This window comes from Colletotrichum godetiae, assembly GCF_030913485.1.
Source record: "Colletotrichum godetiae strain CBS 193.32 chromosome Unknown BDP55scaffold_39, whole genome shotgun sequence".
Taxonomy (NCBI): Eukaryota; Fungi; Ascomycota; class Sordariomycetes; order Glomerellales; family Glomerellaceae; genus Colletotrichum; species Colletotrichum godetiae.
Genome location: NW_026851287.1, coordinates 1 through 20,626, shown reverse-complemented (window position 1 = coordinate 20,626; position 20,626 = coordinate 1). Strand labels below are relative to the sequence as shown.

General features: G+C 52.4%; 7 protein-coding genes across 7 annotated transcripts; 6 read left to right on the top strand and 1 right to left on the bottom strand.

Annotated features, from left to right (window-relative positions):
• The first annotated feature begins 457 nt into the window (after positions 1 to 457).
• BDP55DRAFT_252214 (guanine nucleotide exchange factor synembryn) lies at positions 458 to 2,428 on the top strand. The gene is made up of 6 exons (XM_060566286.1): positions 458 to 539; positions 641 to 786; positions 845 to 919; positions 980 to 1,056; positions 1,110 to 2,224; positions 2,281 to 2,428. The coding sequence occupies exons 2-6, from the start codon at positions 744 to 746 to the stop codon at positions 2,387 to 2,389; spliced, it is 1,419 nt and encodes a 472-aa protein (XP_060426253.1). The 5' UTR covers positions 458 to 539; positions 641 to 743; the 3' UTR covers positions 2,390 to 2,428.
• Positions 2,429 to 3,427: 999 nt separating this feature from the next.
• BDP55DRAFT_252196 (uncharacterized protein) lies at positions 3,428 to 4,603 on the top strand. The gene is made up of 3 exons (XM_060566285.1): positions 3,428 to 4,210; positions 4,307 to 4,374; positions 4,430 to 4,603. The coding sequence occupies exons 1-2, from the start codon at positions 3,713 to 3,715 to the stop codon at positions 4,343 to 4,345; spliced, it is 537 nt and encodes a 178-aa protein (XP_060426252.1). The 5' UTR covers positions 3,428 to 3,712; the 3' UTR covers positions 4,346 to 4,374; positions 4,430 to 4,603.
• A 525-nt stretch (positions 4,604 to 5,128) lies between these two features.
• On the top strand, positions 5,129 to 6,519 carry BDP55DRAFT_673289 (uncharacterized protein). Its single transcript, XM_060575585.1, has 2 exons — positions 5,129 to 5,948; positions 6,021 to 6,519. The coding sequence occupies exons 1-2, from the start codon at positions 5,352 to 5,354 to the stop codon at positions 6,282 to 6,284; spliced, it is 861 nt and encodes a 286-aa protein (XP_060426251.1). The 5' UTR covers positions 5,129 to 5,351; the 3' UTR covers positions 6,285 to 6,519.
• Positions 6,520 to 6,562: 43 nt separating this feature from the next.
• Positions 6,563 to 9,920, bottom strand: BDP55DRAFT_718161 (uncharacterized protein; the record flags this gene model as incomplete). The annotated part of the gene is made up of 4 exons (XM_060578397.1): positions 6,563 to 6,672; positions 6,733 to 7,377; positions 7,756 to 9,832; positions 9,894 to 9,920. The coding sequence occupies 3 exons, from the start codon at positions 9,918 to 9,920 to the stop codon at positions 6,797 to 6,799; spliced, it is 2,685 nt and encodes an 894-aa protein (XP_060426250.1). The 3' UTR covers positions 6,563 to 6,672; positions 6,733 to 6,796.
• Positions 9,921 to 14,272: 4,352 nt separating this feature from the next.
• On the top strand, positions 14,273 to 15,721 carry BDP55DRAFT_558717 (uncharacterized protein; the record flags this gene model as incomplete). The annotated part of the gene is made up of 1 exon (XM_060569831.1): positions 14,273 to 15,721. The coding sequence occupies one exon, from the start codon at positions 14,273 to 14,275 to the stop codon at positions 15,719 to 15,721; it is 1,449 nt and encodes a 482-aa protein (XP_060426249.1).
• A 645-nt stretch (positions 15,722 to 16,366) lies between these two features.
• BDP55DRAFT_696164 (uncharacterized protein) lies at positions 16,367 to 17,203 on the top strand (the record flags this gene model as incomplete). The annotated part of the gene is made up of 1 exon (XM_060577553.1): positions 16,367 to 17,203. One exon carries the CDS (start codon positions 16,367 to 16,369, stop codon positions 17,201 to 17,203), a length of 837 nt encoding a protein of 278 aa, XP_060426248.1.
• A 1,001-nt stretch (positions 17,204 to 18,204) lies between these two features.
• BDP55DRAFT_252141 (uncharacterized protein) lies at positions 18,205 to 20,626 on the top strand (the record flags this gene model as incomplete). The annotated part of the gene is made up of 2 exons (XM_060566284.1): positions 18,205 to 18,856; positions 18,921 to 20,626. Coding segments are annotated over exons 1-2 (2,081 nt in total), but the record flags the coding sequence as incomplete, so codon positions are not given.

Genomic DNA, 20,626 nt, shown 5'->3' with positions numbered 1-20,626 from the left:
GATCACAATGCTTACTAAGGTCAGACAGGCACTCCTGCCACAGGTGTGGCTTGCACACCCGGCAAGAGCACGGACTGTTCGCTCGCGTCAACTGCCAACTGCCTGACGGTCACCGAGCGCCCCTCTTCTTGTGTAACGACGGTGGAGGGAAGGAAGGATTGCTGCTGTCTCATAGTCAGTCAGTCTTCTGGCTCATTCCCCTTTCTCAGCCAGATGCCTCTGCATTCCATCCCAGCCACATCTTCACTTTAACCAACGACAACACCAACTAATTAACAATATCTCCTACCTTGCACATCCAACAAGGTTAGCCAGGTGTTCGGAGGCTTACATCACCCACACGAATCGAAGCTCGACAGATTTACAACTTTGTGGTCGACGCACTACCGAACCTAAAGGTAGGCCGAAATCGTCGAGGTCTGTCAGACATCAAGCCACTTGAATTCGAGATCGAGTGCCACAATCACATCCGTTGAGCCGCACATCCTTTTCTCGCCACTGCAGGAAGTGACCATCCTTCTCCTTGTCACCCCCAAAAGGTAATTCAACCTTGTCTTTGCATCTCACACTTCTATCCGAAGTGTGTGCGGCCCATCATGGCGTCCAAATTGAAGAGAATGCTGAGCGTCAAGGAACGTAGGGTCTGCCGCAAATCAAGTGCCCCTAGCCTCTCTCGGCCGGGCTCGCCCAAGATCCGGTCCATTGCCGATCCCGACTACAGGCACAGCTCTGCCCGCCGCACCATGTCACAGCCCCTCGCCATGCAGGCCAACCTCGCCGGCCCTGGTGGGATCCCCGACGACCCGTCCGGGCGTATGAACTTGTGTCACTAACGATTCTTCAGCAAAACTCGAGGCCGTCACTGCTCTTATGAAGAAATTGGAAGACGATCTGAAAAAGCCCACCCTGCTCCCTCATCGTAAGTGTGATTCACTATGCAATGCTTGTTTCGGTCGTGAAGCTGACAAATATATCTAAGAGCGTGATGCTGCTCTTGAAGAGCTAAAGATATATGGGCGGGACCCAACCAACGCGGATCCTATCTTTACACCAGAGGTCATTAATTATATCTGCCCTCGACGAGTGCTGCTGCCACTAACACACTACAGGGTATTGAGATGCTCACAAGACATTCCTTCCATAGCCCGTCCAACTCCACAGCAAGGGCAGCTCTGAGGGTTTTGGCCAACACGATGCTATTGAATCCTAAGGCCCGCCAAACATTTGTTGACCTTGGCTACGAGGACCAAGCTTGCAGGAGACTGAAAAATGACAGCTTCGACGATGAATTTCTTGTCTCCAGAGTCTTGTTCTTGACCACCTACGGAACCAAAATCGATCTCATCGCTCTGATCCAGAAACACCGCTTGGCCGATATTGTTATTGAGAATCTTTCCAAGCACCAAAAGCGCCTGGGAAGTTCCCAAACCCATGTATCAGCCGATCCTATGGAAGACATGGCTCTCAACGAGACTCTGAAGCTACTTTTCAACGTCTCCCATTTCTGCCCCTCTGAAGTGGGAGCATTTACAGGCGCCATTCCACATATCATTGCATTACTTTGGAAGCATGACATCCCATCCAACAAACCGCTTGACCCGCCATTCAACACTCTTGTCAACGCTCTGCTGGATCTTAAGCTGGAGGACAAAGATGTTCAGGGGGCTCTTTATCCCAAGAGCGAACCTGCCAAGGTGGCAGATCGCTTTATCGAGATACTGGACGCAGCATTGAAGGCATATCCGGATAATGAATTGGAGCAGCTAGTAACGCCGCTGATAGGTGTTTTGCGGCGTGTGCACGATGGCGCTCCTGACAGTGCCAAGACGTCTATGAGGAAGAAGCTTCTTCCCACCGAGCAGGACAGAAAGGAGGTTCTCGGCCGCGGCACCTCATTGACGTCACGCCTGTTGCGCAACTCCACCAATGCACTGACTCCCCATCTTCGGGAGGCCATCTCCCATCTTCTTTTCGACATGTCAGACAAGGATGCTTCGAAGTTTGTTGAGAACGTTGGATACGGCTTTGCATCAGGCTTCCTGTTCCAGAACAACATCCCCATCCCAGCTAGTGCTGCTGAAGCGTTCAGCACGGGCGAGGAGCAGCGGCCTGTCAATCCCATTACGGGACAGTTCGTAGACAAGGAGAAACACGTTGAACTCCCAGATATGACGGAAGAAGAAAAGGAGAGAGAGGCAGAGAGACTATACGTCCTGTTTGAAAGGCAAGATGGCACTTACACTTACCCCGCGACTCGGATACATGCTAACAGATCATTAGGCTCAAGAAGACAGGTATTGTTGACATCCAGAATCCTGTGGAGCAGGCGGCGAGGTCAGGGCAACTTCATGACTTTGGAGACAAGCGAGTGGAGGAACTCGACGATTAAGATGAAGCATAGTATAGGGACAGGCTGAACTTGTCGCAGAATAGCATACGTGCATCAAGCATTGGCGTAATCATTGACTACCTCAGCTTGATACATCTTCTGGCGTTCCAATTCAGTGCTGTATTGCTAATAGTGAAGGTCCTGCTAGCTGTCTTTCCGCCTCCTGATGTCATTTCCATGTACCTTACCTTGCTTGGGGCTTTTTTCACGACGTCTTCCATCCCAGAAGGCCTGACATTTCCAAATTCAAGTCTCTCTGAAGGATTCCAAAAGGAATGCATTAAGCTATACTCAATCCCGAGTTTCCAGAGCCGAGCTGAGGGAGGTCAGCACACCTCAGTCGTTCTCATCCGTTGATAAGACGACAACAAGTTATGAGCAGTCGCTTGTGCTCAGCATCTCTCCGCAGAGATCCCTCAAGATGTGTTCTTTGTTCTTCGCCCAGGCTTCTTGTTCGCCCTTGCATCTCGCCCTCGCAGTAAGGTACCTTCTAGAAACAAACACTTAATCAAGATTGACTGGTTCCGGTGCCTTATGAACGTCTTGTTCGAGACACAATGTTGAGGCGAGTGTGGAGTGCAGGTATGACCGAAATTGTCTTAAGGCCGTATCTACCTATGATCCTGTTCACCATGGTCATTCAGGCATCTTTTTCACTTGGATTGTCCAGTCTAGGGATGCAAAGTCCAATTCAAGCGCCTACTGCCTCAAGTGACCAGCTTGCCGTCCGGACTTACCTCACCTTAGCTTAAGAATCTGGTCTTGGGCTTAAGTGGTAGGAAGGTATCCATCCATCCATACCTACCTTATATCAAATTTCGTCCGAAAGGTTATTTTCCTGAGGAACTGCCTTCCTTCCCTAAATACTCACCCAAATTGCTTCTGACGTTCGGTCGGACCTTCCTCGGCTCAGTCAAATTTGTGAGGCTCTTTCCTCGAGTGATTCTTTCAACTTAGCAACCTCGCCCCAAGGTAGACACCATTCTTTCAAGTAGACTGGATCGGAACTCTTTCCCACCCATCACTAGTTGCGCTGGCTAGCCTAAGGTACCTACCTAGATCAAGGCACCAGGTCTTCCTTAGTCTTCGAATCGCATCGCTATACCCGACTTGACTTCCTTTCTCCATAGCCCCCTCGAGAGAATAGTCACTACTATCGCCATCCACGATGTCGGCGCCGCTCGTGTTCAAAGGTCGGGAGGTCGCGATGACGCAAAACGAGCTCGCCGCTTCCTCGGCCGCAGCGTAAGTCATCGGCGCCTTCTACGCTTTCTGGTTCACGCTAAATCGTCGACAGCAAAGTCAACAGTGCCGAAAGTGAGGATGAGAACGAGCCAATCCCGAAGGTTGAGTCCGACTTTGCCGAGCCGGCTGGTGCCCCCGAGAAGTCGGCCGGCAGAAAGCGCCAGTCTAGTCAACCTGCCGCCAGCAAAGCTAGCAAAAGACGCAAGCGGCTTGAGGGCCAAGAGCCTCTGGCTGAGTCCTCCCAGAGTGTCCAAGCCTCGATTGAGAACCAGTTGTCATCTCAGTATGCCACGCCTGAGACCGCTTCACCGGCCGGCCGACATGCTACCAGGACTGGCAAGCCCAAGAAAGCCGCGCCTGCCGCAAATAAAGCGCTTCCCCTCGATGCGTCCGACTCTGATGAGAGAGGTCGCCCCAACGACCATGGTTCTAGCGATACTGAGAGAGACGATGCTTCCCCCCCGCCGGTTCAAGCTCCTAAGAAGCGTGGTCGTCCCAGAAAGGCTCTCAATGCTGTCTCGGCCAAGTCCAAGAAACCGGCTGGTAAACCGGTCCCAGCTGAACCAGTCACCAAGGGTAAGCTGGGGAGTGGAAGGAACCTGTTGCGTTCTAGTGGTCTTTACGAGTTGTTCACCGGATTGAAACGGAATTCTAACCCATATGGTTCTTTAGCCACGACCCTTCGTCGATCTACCCGTGCTTCTACCATAGAGAAAGCAGTTCCGGAGAAGAAAAAGAAGGTACTTGCACCGGTATACCTAATTCAAGACCGGATTGAGGCTGACACAATGACAGGCTGCGACTACCCATGGTCGAGGCGTTGCTCGCCCGAAGAAAACTACCAAAAATAGTCCCGCTAAGGGTGTCTCGGATTCTCCTACTTACTCCGAGGAGTTTTACGACGTCGAGAAGATTGTTGGCGCACGCGTTGACCCAAAGACCAAGATGCAGATGTACATGGTGAAGTGGAGGGGATACGGCTCGAGCCAGAATACTTGGGAGCCAAAGGGAAATCTAGGCAAGTGCGCTGCTCTTATCAAGAGCTTCAATGCCTCTCAGAATGGTGGGAAGGGAAACAAGTGATCGGCTTTCCCGTCACCGTCGAGATATGCGGATATTGCTGGCGTTGCGAAGGGTTTTTTGTTTTTGTTTTTTGGCATTTCGGGTTGCAAATGGGCTTCATGGGTTCTAGGCGTTTGGTGGGTATGATTTCGGTACACGGGAAACTTTCGACAGGGTGTGAAGAGGGCTTTCAAATGAAAGCCGACAACTGTCTTGTGTCGCAAGTTGGTTCAGATGGCGAATTGGGAATTTGTCCATTCGCGATTCAATGGGACTTCAACGGACAGGCAATGCAGCGCAGGAAGGACGTGGGATGGTGTAGGTAGCGTTTCACAGGCCTAAGATTGGTCAGCTCTTGCAGCTAAGCTCCCCACTTGATATTCACCGACTGGTTCAATTCACTGCCCCCTTGCCTCCATCTCAGGGTTCACAGTGACCTCAACCCTTCCTTCAACGTGTCCGCCGAGTGGCTCTCAACATCTGCTAACTTTTTTTTCCCTTCACTTCACCACTCTGCCCTTCCGAGTGGACCTGTCGCAACTCTCCCTATATAGTCCGACGACGCGATAATTGAAGGCGCGCGACTCTTAACCAAGTAAATACCAAGAACGAGCTTCACCCGTATTACCCGTCGCCAGACACCCCAGCCGCAACCATGGACGCCGTCCGCTCCGCCCTCCAACCCGTCACTCACAACCTCCCGGCCCCGATCCGCGACCTCGGCGTCTCCATCATCGGTGAGCACTGCTACAAGTCCCTCCTGCTGGACATCAACGTCGAAGATGTAGACTGCATCAAGCTCGGCCTGTCCAAGGGCCTCGGCCTCGGCATCGTCGGCGTCTCGAGCATCGTCAAGCTGCCGCAGATTCGCAAGCTCACGTCGTCGCAGTCGGGCGAGGGCATCTCTGTTCTCTCGTACCTGCTGGAGACGGCCTCGTACCTCGTCTCGCTGGCCTACAACTACCGCAACCAATTCCCCTTTAGCACCTACGGCGAGACGGCGCTCATCATGGGCCAGAATGTGATCATTACCGTCCTGGTGCTCAACTATACCGGCCGCGCGAGCTTGGCTGCTGTCTTTGTGACGGCGTTGGCTGTGGCACTGGGAACGCTGTTTGCTGGGAGCTTGGTGGATATGCAAACGTTGGGATACTTGCAGGCTGGCGCTGGTGTGTTGAGCGTCGCGAGCAAGGTTCCCCAGATTCTGGCGATTTGGTCCGAGGGTGGCACCGGGCAGCTCAGCGCATTTGCTGTAAGTCAAATCACTCCTAGCCCGCATGGGAAGCCTTCAGAAGATTCAGGTGCTAACATGTGCAATTGCCAGGTCTTCAACTACCTCGCCGGTTCCCTCTCCCGCATCTTCACCACCCTCCAGGAGATCGACGACAAGCTCATCCTGTACAACTTCATCGCCGGCTTCCTCCTCAACGCCGTCCTCGCGTCCCAGATGGCGTACTACTGGAACGCGCCCTCCAAGAAGGCCAAGGGCAAGCAGAAAGTCCCCATCCCTGCTGCTCCTTCTACCGGGTCCTCTTCGGCTACTTCGACGCCTGCGAAGAAGGGTCCCAGCACGCGCCGCCGCGGTTAAATGTGTGCATAGAATTTCAAGGAGCGTACGTTCGTTTTCCTTGACGGTTGCTAGGGCGTTTAGATACCATGTTGCTGCTCCTATAATACAGTGAGCACATTCTAGAAATTGTTCCACATGTGTACTCTCCGTGATCAGCAAACTCGTTGAAATTCTTCACGTCTTATTCCTAAGTGCTCTGTACCATTCTGTATGGCTTCCCCGGTTGTAATCAGGGTTCTTCTTCTCCTCGGCCACCGCCGCCCACCATCACCACCAACACCACCCACCCCTATCTCCCTCCATCTCTCCTTTCTTGCGTGCCCCCCAAAAACAAAACCGCAGAAAACGTTGGCGTAACTGGGTGTGCCCGTAGGCAGGGACCCCCCACTTCTCGTGGTGTCGTAGTCTACTATCCAAATTAGAATCCTGTTCAAGAGACTGGGTGTTGAGACAAGGGTAAACTCACATACTCGTACAAAAACAAAAACGAAAAAAAAGCACAAAAAAAACAACCGGACACACTTCGGCGCTCAACCGCGCAGAGAGAGGAACGCGACCAATCCCCCCACGAAAGCCGCAACCCACAACGCCATGCCGACTAGCAGCATGATGCGCAGGTTGCGTCTTTGGTGAAAGGAGAGGCCGGTGCACTCTCCACCGGTGAGGCCCGCCAACACCCGATCCCACGACCAGACGAGGGTGACGGCCCCCACGAATGGCAGCAACAGGGTCGCCCCCATCACCGCGTAGTAGAAGACCGCCTGGCGGCAGACCGCACCCCTCGGGAGGGGGGTTTGGTCCCGGACGGTGGCCGCCATGTCCGCGAGCTCGGTATCCGTGCCTCGACCGCCGAGTTGACGGACGGCCCTGAGAGCACGGTACCTCTCCATCACCTCTGAGGAGTAGAGGTGGGGAGAGGCCCGGCAGCCCGCAGACTGGTCGATGGCGAGGGCCTCCGCCGCAGCTTGATGGCTGGCGGTTGCTATCTTGCTGGGGACGGAGATCCTCTTCCTCGCCCTCGCCTGGTCGGCGGTTTGGGGGCGCGACACCGACGAGTACTGGGTTGGGAAGTACTCGCGGGTCGGCCACCCAAATGGGTGTTGTTGGCGATCTGGAAGAAAAGTAAGGTTAGCCAACGAGTTCTTGCTGACAAAGTGAAAAGCAAAGGACTTGCTTCGAGCAAGGGGGTTGCTCCCCCGAAGTAAAATCGAGCCTTTTTTTTTCGAACAAAATTCGAACAGGGATTCGAACGGGATCTTGAAAGAAGGCGGAAAAGGTTTGGAGCCGAGGTCTTTTTTTTTGGGGGGGGGGGGGGGGGGGGGGGAGGGTTTGTTGGTTATTTATAAATGGGTGACCAACCCTGGGTTTGAAGAGTGTTGTTTGTGGGAAGAAGAAGAGGAAGAAAGCAGCAGAGGGAGGGGAGAAGGAGAGCTTTATACAGATATTGAAAGGACAGTAGGGCATGTAAATGCGGAGACGATAGACTTACCAATGAAGATAGTGCGGCGATCGATGCCTTGGTTCTCAGTGCGGGAGAAGAAGGATCTGGCAGAGTTCTTTCTCAAGGCAGGGCGAGGGTAGACGTGGCTACCGCCGTTTGAGGAAGAAGGCAGGCCAGGGGAGACGATTTGTCCGGAGAGAGTATGGTCCTCGAGGCCACTGGCGCGACGGAAAGCTTGAGTCCTGGCCGCGTCCTCACGGGGGACCAAGGGGAAGGGCAGATTAGCGAACTCGTTGCGACTGGGCTGTGCTGCCTCTTCGTCATCCTGTGCTCGGTTGTTTCGGACACGATCCCAAGAGAAGTCTGGGTAGGGAGCTGGCATAGGGCCAAGCTCGATCTCATCCCAGTCACCTTGTATTCGCCGTCTATTCTGCAATGCGCACGCAGGAGGTGATGGGTAGGAAGGAGAGGCGGAACAAGACGGGATTGACAGTAGAGGAGTAGATTTCTCCCACCATGCTCTGGCTCTGGTGGTGGAGGGTTCTCGGCCTTTGTTAGAAATATTGTGATGGGCGATAGAATTCTGTTGTTGATGTTGTACCAAAAGTGCATCTGAGACGTTGGCAATGCTGCTACCAGTCATGACTCTGCCCATAAAGCCAGTAGGGTACTCGCGGTCATCAGTGATAGTTTGCCAGTCTTTATCTCCCTCTAATCCAGTGCGCTCTTCTGCGTCCTCTGAGGCAATTGTAGCCATTCGCGTGTGATTGATGGCGTTGTAGGGCTGTGTTGCTTGCATGGTAATCTCATCTCCAGTGTAAGGGGCAGGAACAGGGACAGGGACCTTGATGCCGGATTGTGTGATCTGCCAGTTAGGCTGAATAGCTGGTGCATGGTAGAAGTCGTTCTTTTGCTGATCAGAGTTGCTGTGATAAGGTGACTGATGTGAACTCTGGAGATGCGATTGGCGAACACGGCCGATGAGACCACTGGATGGCTGGCTGAGTCCAGTGACGTGTTGAAGAGCACGAGAAACTTCCTTCTCAACATGGGGGCGTAGAAAGACCTTCTCTTTGCCAGGCTCAGACTGCTCAACATTGTGATCCGAAGCTTGAGAAGATGCATTGGAGAAGGCATGAAAGGGGTTCAACAACTTGACTGGAGCCTTCCCTTTGTCCTGGCAGGTGATCTTGTCGTCAGAATACTCAGAAGCGTCCCCATCGTAGTTGGAATCAGACTGAGGTGCTTGCTCAATTGTGGGAACAGGCTGGTCAGTAGAGATTGAGAAAGGGGGAAATGCACCACGATCGATGAAGATAGGGAAGTGGCTGCTCTGGTTGCCTGGCTGTAAAGCTTCGTGATCAAGAAAGATGGGGTATTGGGTTCCGTTCAAGCCAGAAAGGTGAGTAGTGTTGAAATAGCCAGAGGGGGTCTCTTTCTTGACGACGTCGTCAATGTGGGAAGACTGGTCCGCTTCCTCGGTGTGCCATGATGGACTTGCTGCAACTGGAGGAGAAAGAATAGGGGAAGAGGCCAAAACAGGCGAAGACTTTGGCTCAACCTTGATTATGTTCATTGAATCGGTATCGGTGGAGGCTAGACTGAAGTCATCACCATCCTCTGGGTAGAATGAGGAAGCATCTGGGTACTCAGTGGCGGCATGCTGGCTGTTGAAAGGATCATCGATAGAATCTGGTCGGTCATGCTGCTCCTTGGACTCCTGAAAGGACGAATGAGAACAGTCTATGAAGGCATTGTCACCATCCGACAGGTCTGGAGAGGCAGATCCTTGACGGTCATGGTCGTTCGTCTGAATTTGGGACTCGACAGCAGAAGGCGAAGCTTGCTTGTCGAACTTGTGCTGGTGGCCAGATGCATCCGGTTCGGCAAGTAGCTCTAAGTTCTTCGGTACTTTCTGATCCTTGGAGTCTTGAGACTTGGCAGAGGATTCGTTAGAGGCACTTAAAATGTCTTCGACTTGCTCCTCTGTGAGCTGCTCTTCATCGCCTAGATGTCCGTCGAACTCAATAGGAATCTCGGGAGTCGGGGGAGCAATGTGTCGATGAGCTTCGTTGAATGAAGCATAGAGGGCCTTGTTAGGTGTAAGAGACCGCTTGGGAGGTCGCTGGGAAATGTCAGTATGATGCTCAATGTCAGAATTCGCCAGCAACAAAGAAACATCTCACCTCTTTGATCCCGTGATTGTCTGTCATTTCTGCGACGATGAGATCGTTGTGCTTTCTGTGCTGAAAGAGATGGGTTGTCTTGAAGCAAGAATGAAAGAAGTGGGATGAAATAGCCGGCTTGTTCGTATAAAGGCGATCGCTGATGGGCTGGAACAATCACTGTTGTTGATGAAGAATGTTCGATGCGCGAGCAACCTCTTCAGCTATATGTGATGTCGCAGGAAACTCAGAACTTGAGAGGGATGAGGCAAGCGCTCAAAAGTGTTCGTCGAACAGGTGATAGATATTCAGCTTTTCTCGAAGGTGAAGGTGAAGCAATGTGAGGATGCGAAAGTGATGATACAAACTTTATGCTCGAGACGAATTTTCCAATAGCGCTCTCAATAGAGAAGTGCTCTTGTGAATCCGAAAAATTGCTTGACCGTCGTAAGGGCCTAGACGTACTGACAAGCCTGCTCGTGCTTGGATCTTTTAAGATTCTCGAGTGAAGCCTTGAAAAAATCAGCGAGTTGAACAAGCAAGTTGGATTTGCCGATGTTTCCTAAGTGAGTTCTGATTCCCGAAAAAAAGTGCGCTTCCTAGAGAAGACGGTTATGGAATTTTGTAAGAAGCAGAGACAAAAAGGTAGCTCTTCGCAAAAATTGGTCGGTACCAATAATGAAGAGTGAGAAGTGAGAGAGGGTTGTGTGAGAGAGGAATATTGTGCGATGAGAAGGAGGGGAATTTGCGGCAAGCAGGTGAAATAGCTGCTGTTGTGTGGGAAGGATTTCCGGCATCGCGCCTTCCTGTGAAGTTGGAAAAGAGAAAGAACCTCTCAACATGGTGCAACCTTTTCGCTCAGCTGGGCAGATGTGATGCTGACCTCGAGATGTCAACAAGACCCAAGGCGTAGACTGGGTGTGGGTCCCATCACCCCCTCCCGCCAACTGTGAGCTGTACTTCAAGGCAACCAGACAACGGGGGTTTGCCTTTACTCCCCGAACCTCAAGGTGAGAATCTTGGAGATGTCGTTGTTTGTTGTAAGATATTTGAGGTTTACTCCGTTTAGTGTAACGTATCCTTAGCCTACATGAGGATCGGCCTCGACGTCTTCTACACCTTTCAAGCGGAGGGCCTACAACCAATATTCATTTTTGAACAGTCTTGCTATTTCCTCGACACCCTCTTCTGCTTACGATCCCAGCCAGAAGAAGCAGTATCATTACCTTATGATGAATGGTTAGAAGACCCCAGGTCTATCAACGAATCGATTTGCAACGCTCAATTGCGCAATCATTGGTTCTAAGTGAATCCGTTGGCCACTGACAAACCATGAATGCACGAATGGGATCAAGGAGAGGAACTCTTTTTGCGACTTGAGATAGACATGAAAAACTAAATGATTTGAACAGGACTAAATGGATGGCACTACTAGTACAAGATCCCTCACAGGTATCTACATAGCTGAGCGAGGATAAAATCCCAAGACAGAAATGAGCCTGGCCTGGGCTTAACGTGCGCTGCCTTCTCAGTGTATTTTTGAAAACCGTGAATAGAAAAAAACTATGAAGCTCAAGGAAGCCCGCCCAGACATAGGAACAAAAATGAATATTTGGGAGGTTTGTTGGCGAGTGTGCGAACGCCTGTCGCGCGCGGGCAACGCGAGTTATCACGACCAAAAATAAGGAAGGAGCGAGATGTCGTTAGATGAAGCAGGCACGACCGAGCTGTTCACAGACCCATTTATTTGCCGAGGGCCTAGACCCAAGGACGTTAGTGCTAAAGACGGCGATAGGGGATAAAGATAAGCGATAAGGTGGTGCCCAGTGGTCCACGACAAACCCCTGCCAATGGACCCTGTCGGACTTCCTCCTTTTGACAAGGCGAGCCAGCCTCCAGATGGCCATTGCTTTGATTCTGTCTTCCATCATCCGTGTGTCGGCATGTCTGGGCCGAATTCACTACTACCAGCTCTTACATCTTGGCGTCGATGAAGGTATTCCAGGATCTGCGACGAGCTGAGCGCCGCAACATTCTCAGGGTCCGTCAGGGACCACCTAGTGCCTCGGCAACGCATCACCCGAGACCTTGGTATCCCTCCGTCCATCATCTATGGAGTACCATTTTGAGGCCTTCCGTGTCCAACTCACGATCATCAGTCGAAGCTTGCCTTGCGTCCCATCAGCTTCACCTTGGCGGAGTATTCGTACGTTGTCATTTCTGTTGATCGTGGAAATCGAGCTGCTAGCGCGCAACCGATCGACGGCAGACGAAACACACCCCCTCATCGAATTAATGTTCATGGGACGGCATCACAGCATCATCCCCCGAAGTGACAAAGAGCTCCAATTTCTCCACTCTTACCAAGAGGGGAAGTCGGGATATAGTTAGGTCTCATGGAGTCTCGTCGAAGCTGCAAAGAAGAGTCAAGCAGATAGAGTTCGACCTGCCCGCAGTCTGTGCTTGTCTCGTCCGAGCCTAAGAGGCCGAAAAATCAAGAATGACAGGCGCACGTAGTCAATGTGTTGCGGGCCTCACAAGCCAGCATTGCGAGATCACATCGTCCTTCGGTTGGACTTGGACTTTTGCTTGGATAGGATGGGGAGGCGAGCAAGCAAGATCCTGAAAAATACCGGCTGAGACAGCAAAGATCGGCACCGAATTCAACAACCGGGACACATCCCTGACGAAGACAGGGCGAAAAGCATCGTTTCGTCCCCAAGTGTCACGTATGCACCAGCAAATGCCGCTGTCAATCAACTGGACCCTCGTTTCCTGGATAGTCGCTGTTTTGTTGCTCGCTGCATCAACAACAATAAGTCGGAATCCTTGGTGCATCGCAAACACATCGCATAGCATAGCAGCGCGGCGCGGCGCAGCCAAGGAGTGTTGTCTAGATGCAGTACGCAGGCCCGACTGGACGAGGTGCAGGAGTCAGATTCCCGGTCACGTTCTCCCTTGCTCTCCGACTGGGCTTGCATCGGAGGATGTTCCGTGGGTCTCGCCGAGCCATCATGGATGATGAACAAGTTGGCAAGTTAGCGACAGCAGATACAGCAAAGGAGCGGCTGGGCGGTTGCTTCAGTGGATGGCAATTTCTTGAAAACCCGAGGGTTGGAAAGCCTCATTAAAAGGAGGCGACGAGAGTCGATGTGGGAGGGACAGATGCACGGAGATGAGGCAACCAATGAGCGACTGAGTCCGAAGCTGCAGAACCAATCATGGGCGGCAAAATTCCAGCCCCTTTGCCGAATCCAGATCTTGCTAAACACGGCCGCTCCCTCGTCCTCGACTTTTTCGCCTCCTCCTCCCCGACAGCTTCGCCCACCTGTCACGAACCCCACCGCCCTCGCATGCCTTGACCTGGGATCTCTCTTCCAATCCCGTGTGCAGTCGGCGAACCATCGACTTGGGGCGGACTCGTAATTCCCATTGTTTGGCGCCTACGGATACATACACGCACGCAGAGGGCAATATTCGGATACACTTCCACACCCTCCTACCTTGCACCGTGGGTGAGAAAGGACGAGAGAGGCGGTCGAGCTGACCGTCTGTCTACTATCGCTGCACATAAGTCGAGACGGCGGCATAACCTTACCCTGCTGTATTATCATATGCATGCACGCACTATCAGTGTCTCGCCTGACAAGCACCATCTCACAGTTGAGGCGGGCAATAGCAGCGGTGGACAAGGTTGGGAAGTCTATCCGTACCCAGAGCTTACTGTGTAGGTTCGTCGAGTTCCAACGCCAATCCGCCTGGAAACGCCACGTTCCTTGCACTGGTCGGGGGATGGCAGCGATGGACCTCGCACTAAATCTGCGATGCGCAACGCCGCACACGCATATCCGTCTTAGCTCCCTCACACCGCTTGTACGACGGTGTCCGCTGCCCGGCTCCCGTCCACCCAAACTTCTCGGTTGCTTCGAGTCGCCCTCGTCCCGCTGGTCGGGATTCTGCAGATGAGCAAGTCAAGGGGGGCCTAGACGGGCCATGCAACGCTGTCCTGCCCTGAGCTGGGTCTCTCCATGCAGCTATGTCTGTCCAGCAGAACAGACTGGCTCGAAAAATCGTTCTGCTGTGCCTGGTCCTCGCCTCATTTCGTCGTACCTCGAAACTGAACCTTTGTTTCGTTTCTTTTACATGGTCCTCCCGAGCTATCCATTCCTCGTTAGTTGCCGTACGCAACCTCCAGCCGCCGGCGCCGGGCATCCTTCTCCACCGGCCTCTTTAATGCGGTTCCGGCGCACATGACGCCCAGACCAACAGTGGTCGCCCGTATTTCACCTTGAGCACCCCCCGGACTGCCACACTTCATTACACCTCCGTCCTCCCGAAGTTTGCCTTTTCCCACCAATTTCGCCCTTTTCTTCCATTTTGCAATATTTCAAGAATGTTCAATGGCGTTTTGGGTGGTTGGCGGGGAGGCAAGGCCACTTTCCCAAGGTGAGGGCCACGTCCTCAATCCCAATCTCTACGTTCTGGGTGGCAAAAGGAGAATTGGTCACGCCGATGAGCGCGACATCTACGACGGCAACTATGAGTACGCACATGACGACGTGCCCTTCCAGAAAAGGGCTCGTGTATCACATTTCACCTCAGACTTGGATCCCGTTTGGCCGCCGCGGGGATCGATTCCCGTCCAGAACCTGTCCTTTCTAGTGATCCGAGAGCAAACATCGCCAACGCCCGAGCCGGCCGAAGCCGATGTCACCTCATTGCAAATGGAGCGCACCGCCTCTGGCTTGTCCATCTCTTCCGATACAGACATTTACAGCGCCGCCAACGAGGACGATCTGAGGCTCCTCGACGACGATGTCGCAGCTAGGCTCGTAGAAGATCGGCTGCAGCTTGGCCGGCGTCGTACCAAGGATTCTCAGCATGAACGGATTCTGAGATCACTCATCCGACCACGATCTCGGCGTGCTGAGTTCTCCATCGACAACGATGCTCTGGAGAGCATTTTCTCCGCCGCAAACGAGATCTTCTTCCACAACAGTCTTTCACAGCGCGTCACTTGGGATTGGTCCCACGCATCTAGCGCCCAGTACAGGGACCACATCATCGGCACCACAGCCCTTCGACGCTCTAAAATGGGAGGCTTTGAGACACTTATCGTCTTGTCGAACCCAATCTTGAAGGACAAGCAGTACAATCGACGACTTCTTATTTCCACCTTCTTACATGAGCTCATTCACAGCTATCTTTTTATCAAATGTGGCGTCAAGGCTCGTCAATGTGGTGGACATACCGCAGGCTTCCGGCGGATTGCGGAGCTCATCGATCTTTGGGCTGGGCCGGATAACCTGCACCTACGGAACATGGAGGCGGATTTGGATCACTTCCGAGAGGACGAAGATCACTTTCCTGAAGGCGAAATGCACCATATGAGCAGACCCTGCAGACACAACTTCCCCGCCTTTCAAGAGCATCTCAGCCCCCGTCACCATACATACCAAGACAACCAGACTTACGAGAGGTCCCGATATAGATCTCAGGAACGATGGGAGTATCACATCAATGACCATCGCGAGTACTTTCCAGTCAGCAGAGAGAGCAGTCCCACATCCACGACCATAACGACGACTGAGGAAGACTTCGACGAAGTGGAGCCACTTGAGGAAGGCGAGATCCGCGAGACACGTGGCCGGCTCTTCTTCCCTGGCAACTACGTTTCTAGCAGGCAATCATCTGCCCACGAACGAAACCTTTATGACTCATACGACGGGCACTGGGCCCGTACTGATGACCGAGGGGGAATTGTTGTCTTGAGTTACGACAACACCCCACATCAGGCCATCCCGTCATACGTTAGGGGATGCCGAAATGCGTCTCCCACATGTGTATAGCACGTTATTCTCTTTGTCTGGATCTTACGGCGAGACGGTCTCATCGGGTGGGAAATCATATTAAGCATGGCGACGGTGTTCTACTATACAATCTTGGGCGGTGTTTCTGCCCACATCGGGTTTATACAGGTGCATTATCATGGGTCGGCGGAAGGACTACCATAAGACATTGTAATCCATCCTTCTACAAACCTCTTCATTTAGATTTGCTATTCCAAAACTTGGCTAGCACGGCAAATTTACCACGCTGTCACATCATCATTCGTTCGCTCCAACCCAGCCTCGCGGACTGCTGCCCACGGCAGCACGGCTTCAACCACCGCTTTGAGGCAGTCAAAACTCCCTTTTCACTTTGCGACGTCGCCGACGATGAGAAAACTGGCTGATCGAGCCCCCCGTTTGAAACCATGCGCCTCTCTTGGTAAACGCTCTGAGGTGAGGGGAGCCGTGCTTGGGCCGCAAGGCCCGAGACGGTTGACCGTTATACCAAACAGACGCATCCAAGCGCCGTCGCGACAAGATGGCGAGTAAGTGTCTACAAAACAAACATGACTGCGACATGACAGCTTGATGGGAAACGTTTCTCTGGGAATCGACAAGAGGGAAAAGAAGATTACCCAACCGCCGACTATGGCAAAACTCGACATGGCGGAATCGAAGCGGGCCAGGTTTCTACCACAACAATGCCAACATCACTCACGGAAATCGCATCAACATGACAGCTTACCGCAACCGCGGTCCTACAACATTAACGATGTTGCAATCACTCTATCTGAAAGCATGCTAGGACCGATTCAATGGGCCGCCTCCGAGAAGTCACTAAGGAACACCGTAGCCCGCGTCTTAGTCGACAAGGGCGCCGAAACAAATCCAAAAGTCACTTCGGCAAGCACTATATTTTCCCTCATGAAAGCCATCGACGAGCTCTGCTTCCTGGGCTTTCTCTTCCCAACGCCCCAGATCAACCACGCATCGCACCCAGTCCTTCTCGAAGTCGGACAAACGCGGGGTAGGGTGGGTTGGACGCAGCCGCTTCGGACTAGTAAGCCCGGGGGCCCTAGCATCGTCATCCGCTTGAGCACGGTCCGCCACCGCGATGACGGCACCACCACCACTACCACCACAGGTACCGGTACCGGTAAGCCGCTGCCACTCAAGGAGATTGTGCAGGTTGCTGTTCACGAAATGGTGCACGCCTACCTTTTGCTGTTGTCTTGTCGGAGAGACAAGTGCGATATGGACTTTGATACTATGCATCGGGATTCTGATGGCGGGGGCCACGGGCTTGCGTTTGTTGCGCTGCTTAAGGCTGTGTTAGGGCAGATTCAGAGCTGGGCGCCGGAGTTACGGGATTTTGGGTTGACTGATGAGTCTATTCACCCGTATGAGGACTTTGGGTTGGAGTTGTGGAAGAGGGGGGATAGGATCTCATCGAGGAGTAAGGGACAGCGGGTTTGGTGGCTTGCGGCGAAGCCTATGTGAGAGGTGAGGTGTGAACAAGCCTTTTGTTCTCGGCGTTGGGTATTGGAAGTGGTAGAGCGAGCAATTGATACTGTGCTGGTTGGCTCGCATGGAGTGGCCTTGCGTTACTTCCTACATCACATTTTACAGTTAGGCGTTTTGCTGGGGAGTCAGGACTTTGGTGATATTTCCACCAAGGCCGTATCAAGAGGAATTGGCTACCCAGTAGTTACAAACAAGCAAGAAATACAAGATCATACCAAACGTACAATGGGCTCAGTCAACAAGTATTCTTTGTTCAACAGGCTATCCCAATGGATACATCATACTGTCGGACCGTCTCGAGATGCGACTTCCATAAATTAACACTTGGTTCCCTCTCAGGAGGCATCTCAGCACCGCAGCTACAAAGTCGTCGCAAGTAACGAGCTCCTGAAAACTAAAACTTGTTTGACACGCTTGAGGGGCGTTGGTATTGCCGGATATGGAAACTAGTCTATCCACTTGGTTTTGAACTACTTCCTGTTACTACTTAGTCGATCATTATTTTATCCCTAACACTCTTTTTATCGCTCAAGAAACTTAGCAGCTGTATAAAAAGCCACGAGAACTAAGTGCTTACTTAATTTCCACTCTCTGCAAATCAATGGATAGACGTGTGCGTGCGAGTGTCTTGGCGAATTGGCATTGGCAAGAGGCTTCAGGTACCAGCTTTCCGCAAACGAGTTTCTGTATCTTAGGTGAGTCGAAAGAATTCGTAGAGGCGACTCACTCAGGGTTATTGTCTTCTTCATTTCTCAATTTCTGAATTTTTGGACAGCCCATCTGATGAGGTCGCAGATCCAGGTCAGTTATCCAAGTCGGAGTCGCCCGTTCTTCATGTTCCTGCCCGTCAACCTCGGGCTCAGAGCTAGACTTGTTGTCTTTCTAAACCTGAATCTGTATAATCACCCGTCAGCATATCCTTTGCAAGTCGCCAATTTAAGCATAGCTCACTTAGCCGATGGAACCACGAACAGGGTGGTCAATTTTCAGCCGAGCGCCAAGGCGACCGTCTTTGGCAATTTTGGCCAGGGGTTTGTGATGCTAGCGCAATGTTTCATGCATGATCTCCTCCTCGTCTTACACCTCCAAGGTTCTCACCAATTCTTTAATTCTGTTGCCTATTCAGTGGAGTCCGGCTCTGAAAAAGAAAATGGCACCTCCTACAAATTTTAGATCTTTGCCACCTTTGTCAACACATTTTGCTGTGCAGATGCCTCGTTTACAATTGCAAGAGTTGATATTCGGTTGGTAAAGATGGATTCACCAGACGCACCACGGGAACAACGTCCTTTGATCGCAAATCTAGATGTCGAAGGCAGAGACACAACGAGGAAGACGCTCCAAGAACCTGTTACTCGAGAGAAGACTAGTCGTAGCGGCTCGGTCTGCGAGCCATTGCAGAGCCCGGATGACGGCAACTCGACGACAGCCCGCAGTGACAGCGGCAAGGGCAGTGAAACCGCATATGGTTTCCAGAAGGTTAGCTGGACGCCGTTCGTGATCCTGGCTGATGTCTTTGCTGTCGTACTCCCGGTTGCGTTTCTTGTCTTTGCATTTCTGGTGTTGAGCATCAATGGGCAGGAGACCGACGAGACCTCTGCTGGACGATATCGAAATGCGGTCACCATCGTATGTATTCTTCATCCCTCAGGTTTCCCAGTTGACAGCACAATACTGACAAGGACTGTTCCAGCTTGCGACCCTCTTCCCTATAATCTTCGCGGCTATCATAGGCCGTCTCATGTCCCAAATCGCCCGTTGGAAACTCGAAAGGGGCGCCACCATGGGAGCGTTGGAGCAACTGATGGGTAGCCGGACCGTCGGCGGCACGCTCTTGGTTCACATTCAGCTTCGGGCCCTCAACCTCTTGACCCTATCACTTGCTCTAATTTGGATCTTCTCGCCTCTGGGCGGCCAATCCGTCTTGCGCATGCTCGAAACTCGGCTTCGGAATGTGATTGCACCTTCAAGTGTCGTCTACTTCGACACTGATGCCCGGTCCCAGTTCGCATCCTGGTCAGAGGCTTCGCCAACGAGCTACGCATATAACATCAATCGGCTATCCATCGTCAATGCCATGTACAATGCTCTGATTCTGAGTCCCGACGCTGTAAAGAGTGATTCGATGGATGTCTGGGGAAACGTCAAGGTCCCAGCGCTCTCGTCGTATGGGACTTTTGAGACGGCAGAGTGGCAAGACGTTCCAAAAAATGACGAGGAGATGGAGTTCTCATCTCTCGTCGGCGTTCCTATCACGCACATTGCTGAAGGAAATTCAACTCTTTCGGTCGAGTCGAGCTACATGCATTTCGCATGCGATAACATCAGCGTCTCAGCCTTTTCATACAACACCCAATCCGGTGCTTCGTACGCGACGGCAGTCATCTTTAACGAAACTTCGCTCTGCATGTCCGACCGCTGCAGAACCGTCGCGAACGGCACATGGCAAGGCTGGAATCTTAACAAGACAACGTCATCAGATGGGGTATCAGGATGGAATCTCGCCCTGGACAACTTTGTCGACGCGCAGTGGAACGATTACGACACGTACACTAAGCGCGGGCTCAAGTTGGAGGACTCCGACCGTCCCGACGTGTTTGCTAATGAGAAGGGAGTGGTGGCAAACCGGACGACGTTGCTCTTCCAAGCGAGAGAGCAGACCGACTCCCATGGAGCGCCCGATTACACGACATCTCGCTGCGGCGTCACACAGAAGTATGTGGAGTCGAGGGTTCACTGCTCGCGAGACTCTTCCACTTCCACTGCTCGACAGAATTGCACTGTCCTGGCTCAGCGTCCTTCTCAAAAGACCCACGCCGATGAAAACATCTCCCAGCTGTCCTTTACGCGGGTATTCCGCTACGTCTCGCGGAAACTGCCTCAAGCAACAAACCACTTTGGCTCAAGCTACACGTCGGATATTTCCTTGAACTACCTCGAGAACCCATCTTCGATCACCATGACTGGTGCAAATGCACCCCCGGAGCTGGCTAGCATCGATCCCAAGGATTTTGGCTACCGGCTTGCGCAGCTGGTCAACTCGTACGTTTTCCTCAGCCAAGCTTTCTCGAATGCCCCCAGTGGAAGCGTAGACGCAAATGCCGTCTTTGAGCCGAATGTCACTGTTGGTGTCGACGTTGAGACCTTGGTGGAAGTCTTCCACGTCCCTGGTATATGGATGGGCCTGTATATTTTGTCTTGTATTGTACTTCTCCTGGGAGGTTTGGCGAGTGCTACTATCACGCACTTTGTTCACGGACCGGAGATTTTGGGATATGCGTCGACTGTCGTGCGGGATTCCAAGTACATGGATATTGCCCCTACCGCTGGAAGAATGGACGGCATTGATCTTGCGAGGATGTTGAAAAAGCGAAGATTGAGATACGGGTATACTCAGAT

Excerpts from the sequence above, each read along its gene's own strand:
- BDP55DRAFT_252214 (XM_060566286.1), top strand. The coding sequence starts at position 744 with ATGTCACAGCCCCTCGCCATGCAGGCCAACCTCGCCGGCCCTG. Across the intron at positions 1,057-1,109 it reads ATCCTATCTTTACACCAGAG|GGTATTGAGATGCTCACAAG; the intron begins GTCATTAATTAT and ends AACACACTACAG. Across the intron at positions 2,225-2,280 it reads CTATACGTCCTGTTTGAAAG|GCTCAAGAAGACAGGTATTG; the intron begins GCAAGATGGCAC and ends ACAGATCATTAG.
- BDP55DRAFT_252196 (XM_060566285.1), top strand. The coding sequence starts at position 3,713 with ATGAGAACGAGCCAATCCCGAAGGTTGAGTCCGACTTTGCCGAGCCGG. Across the intron at positions 4,211-4,306 it reads AGCTGAACCAGTCACCAAGG|CCACGACCCTTCGTCGATCT; the intron begins GTAAGCTGGGGA and ends ATGGTTCTTTAG.
- BDP55DRAFT_673289 (XM_060575585.1), top strand. The coding sequence starts at position 5,352 with ATGGACGCCGTCCGCTCCGCCCTCCAACCCGTCACTCACAACCTCCCG. Across the intron at positions 5,949-6,020 it reads GGCAGCTCAGCGCATTTGCT|GTCTTCAACTACCTCGCCGG; the intron begins GTAAGTCAAATC and ends TGCAATTGCCAG.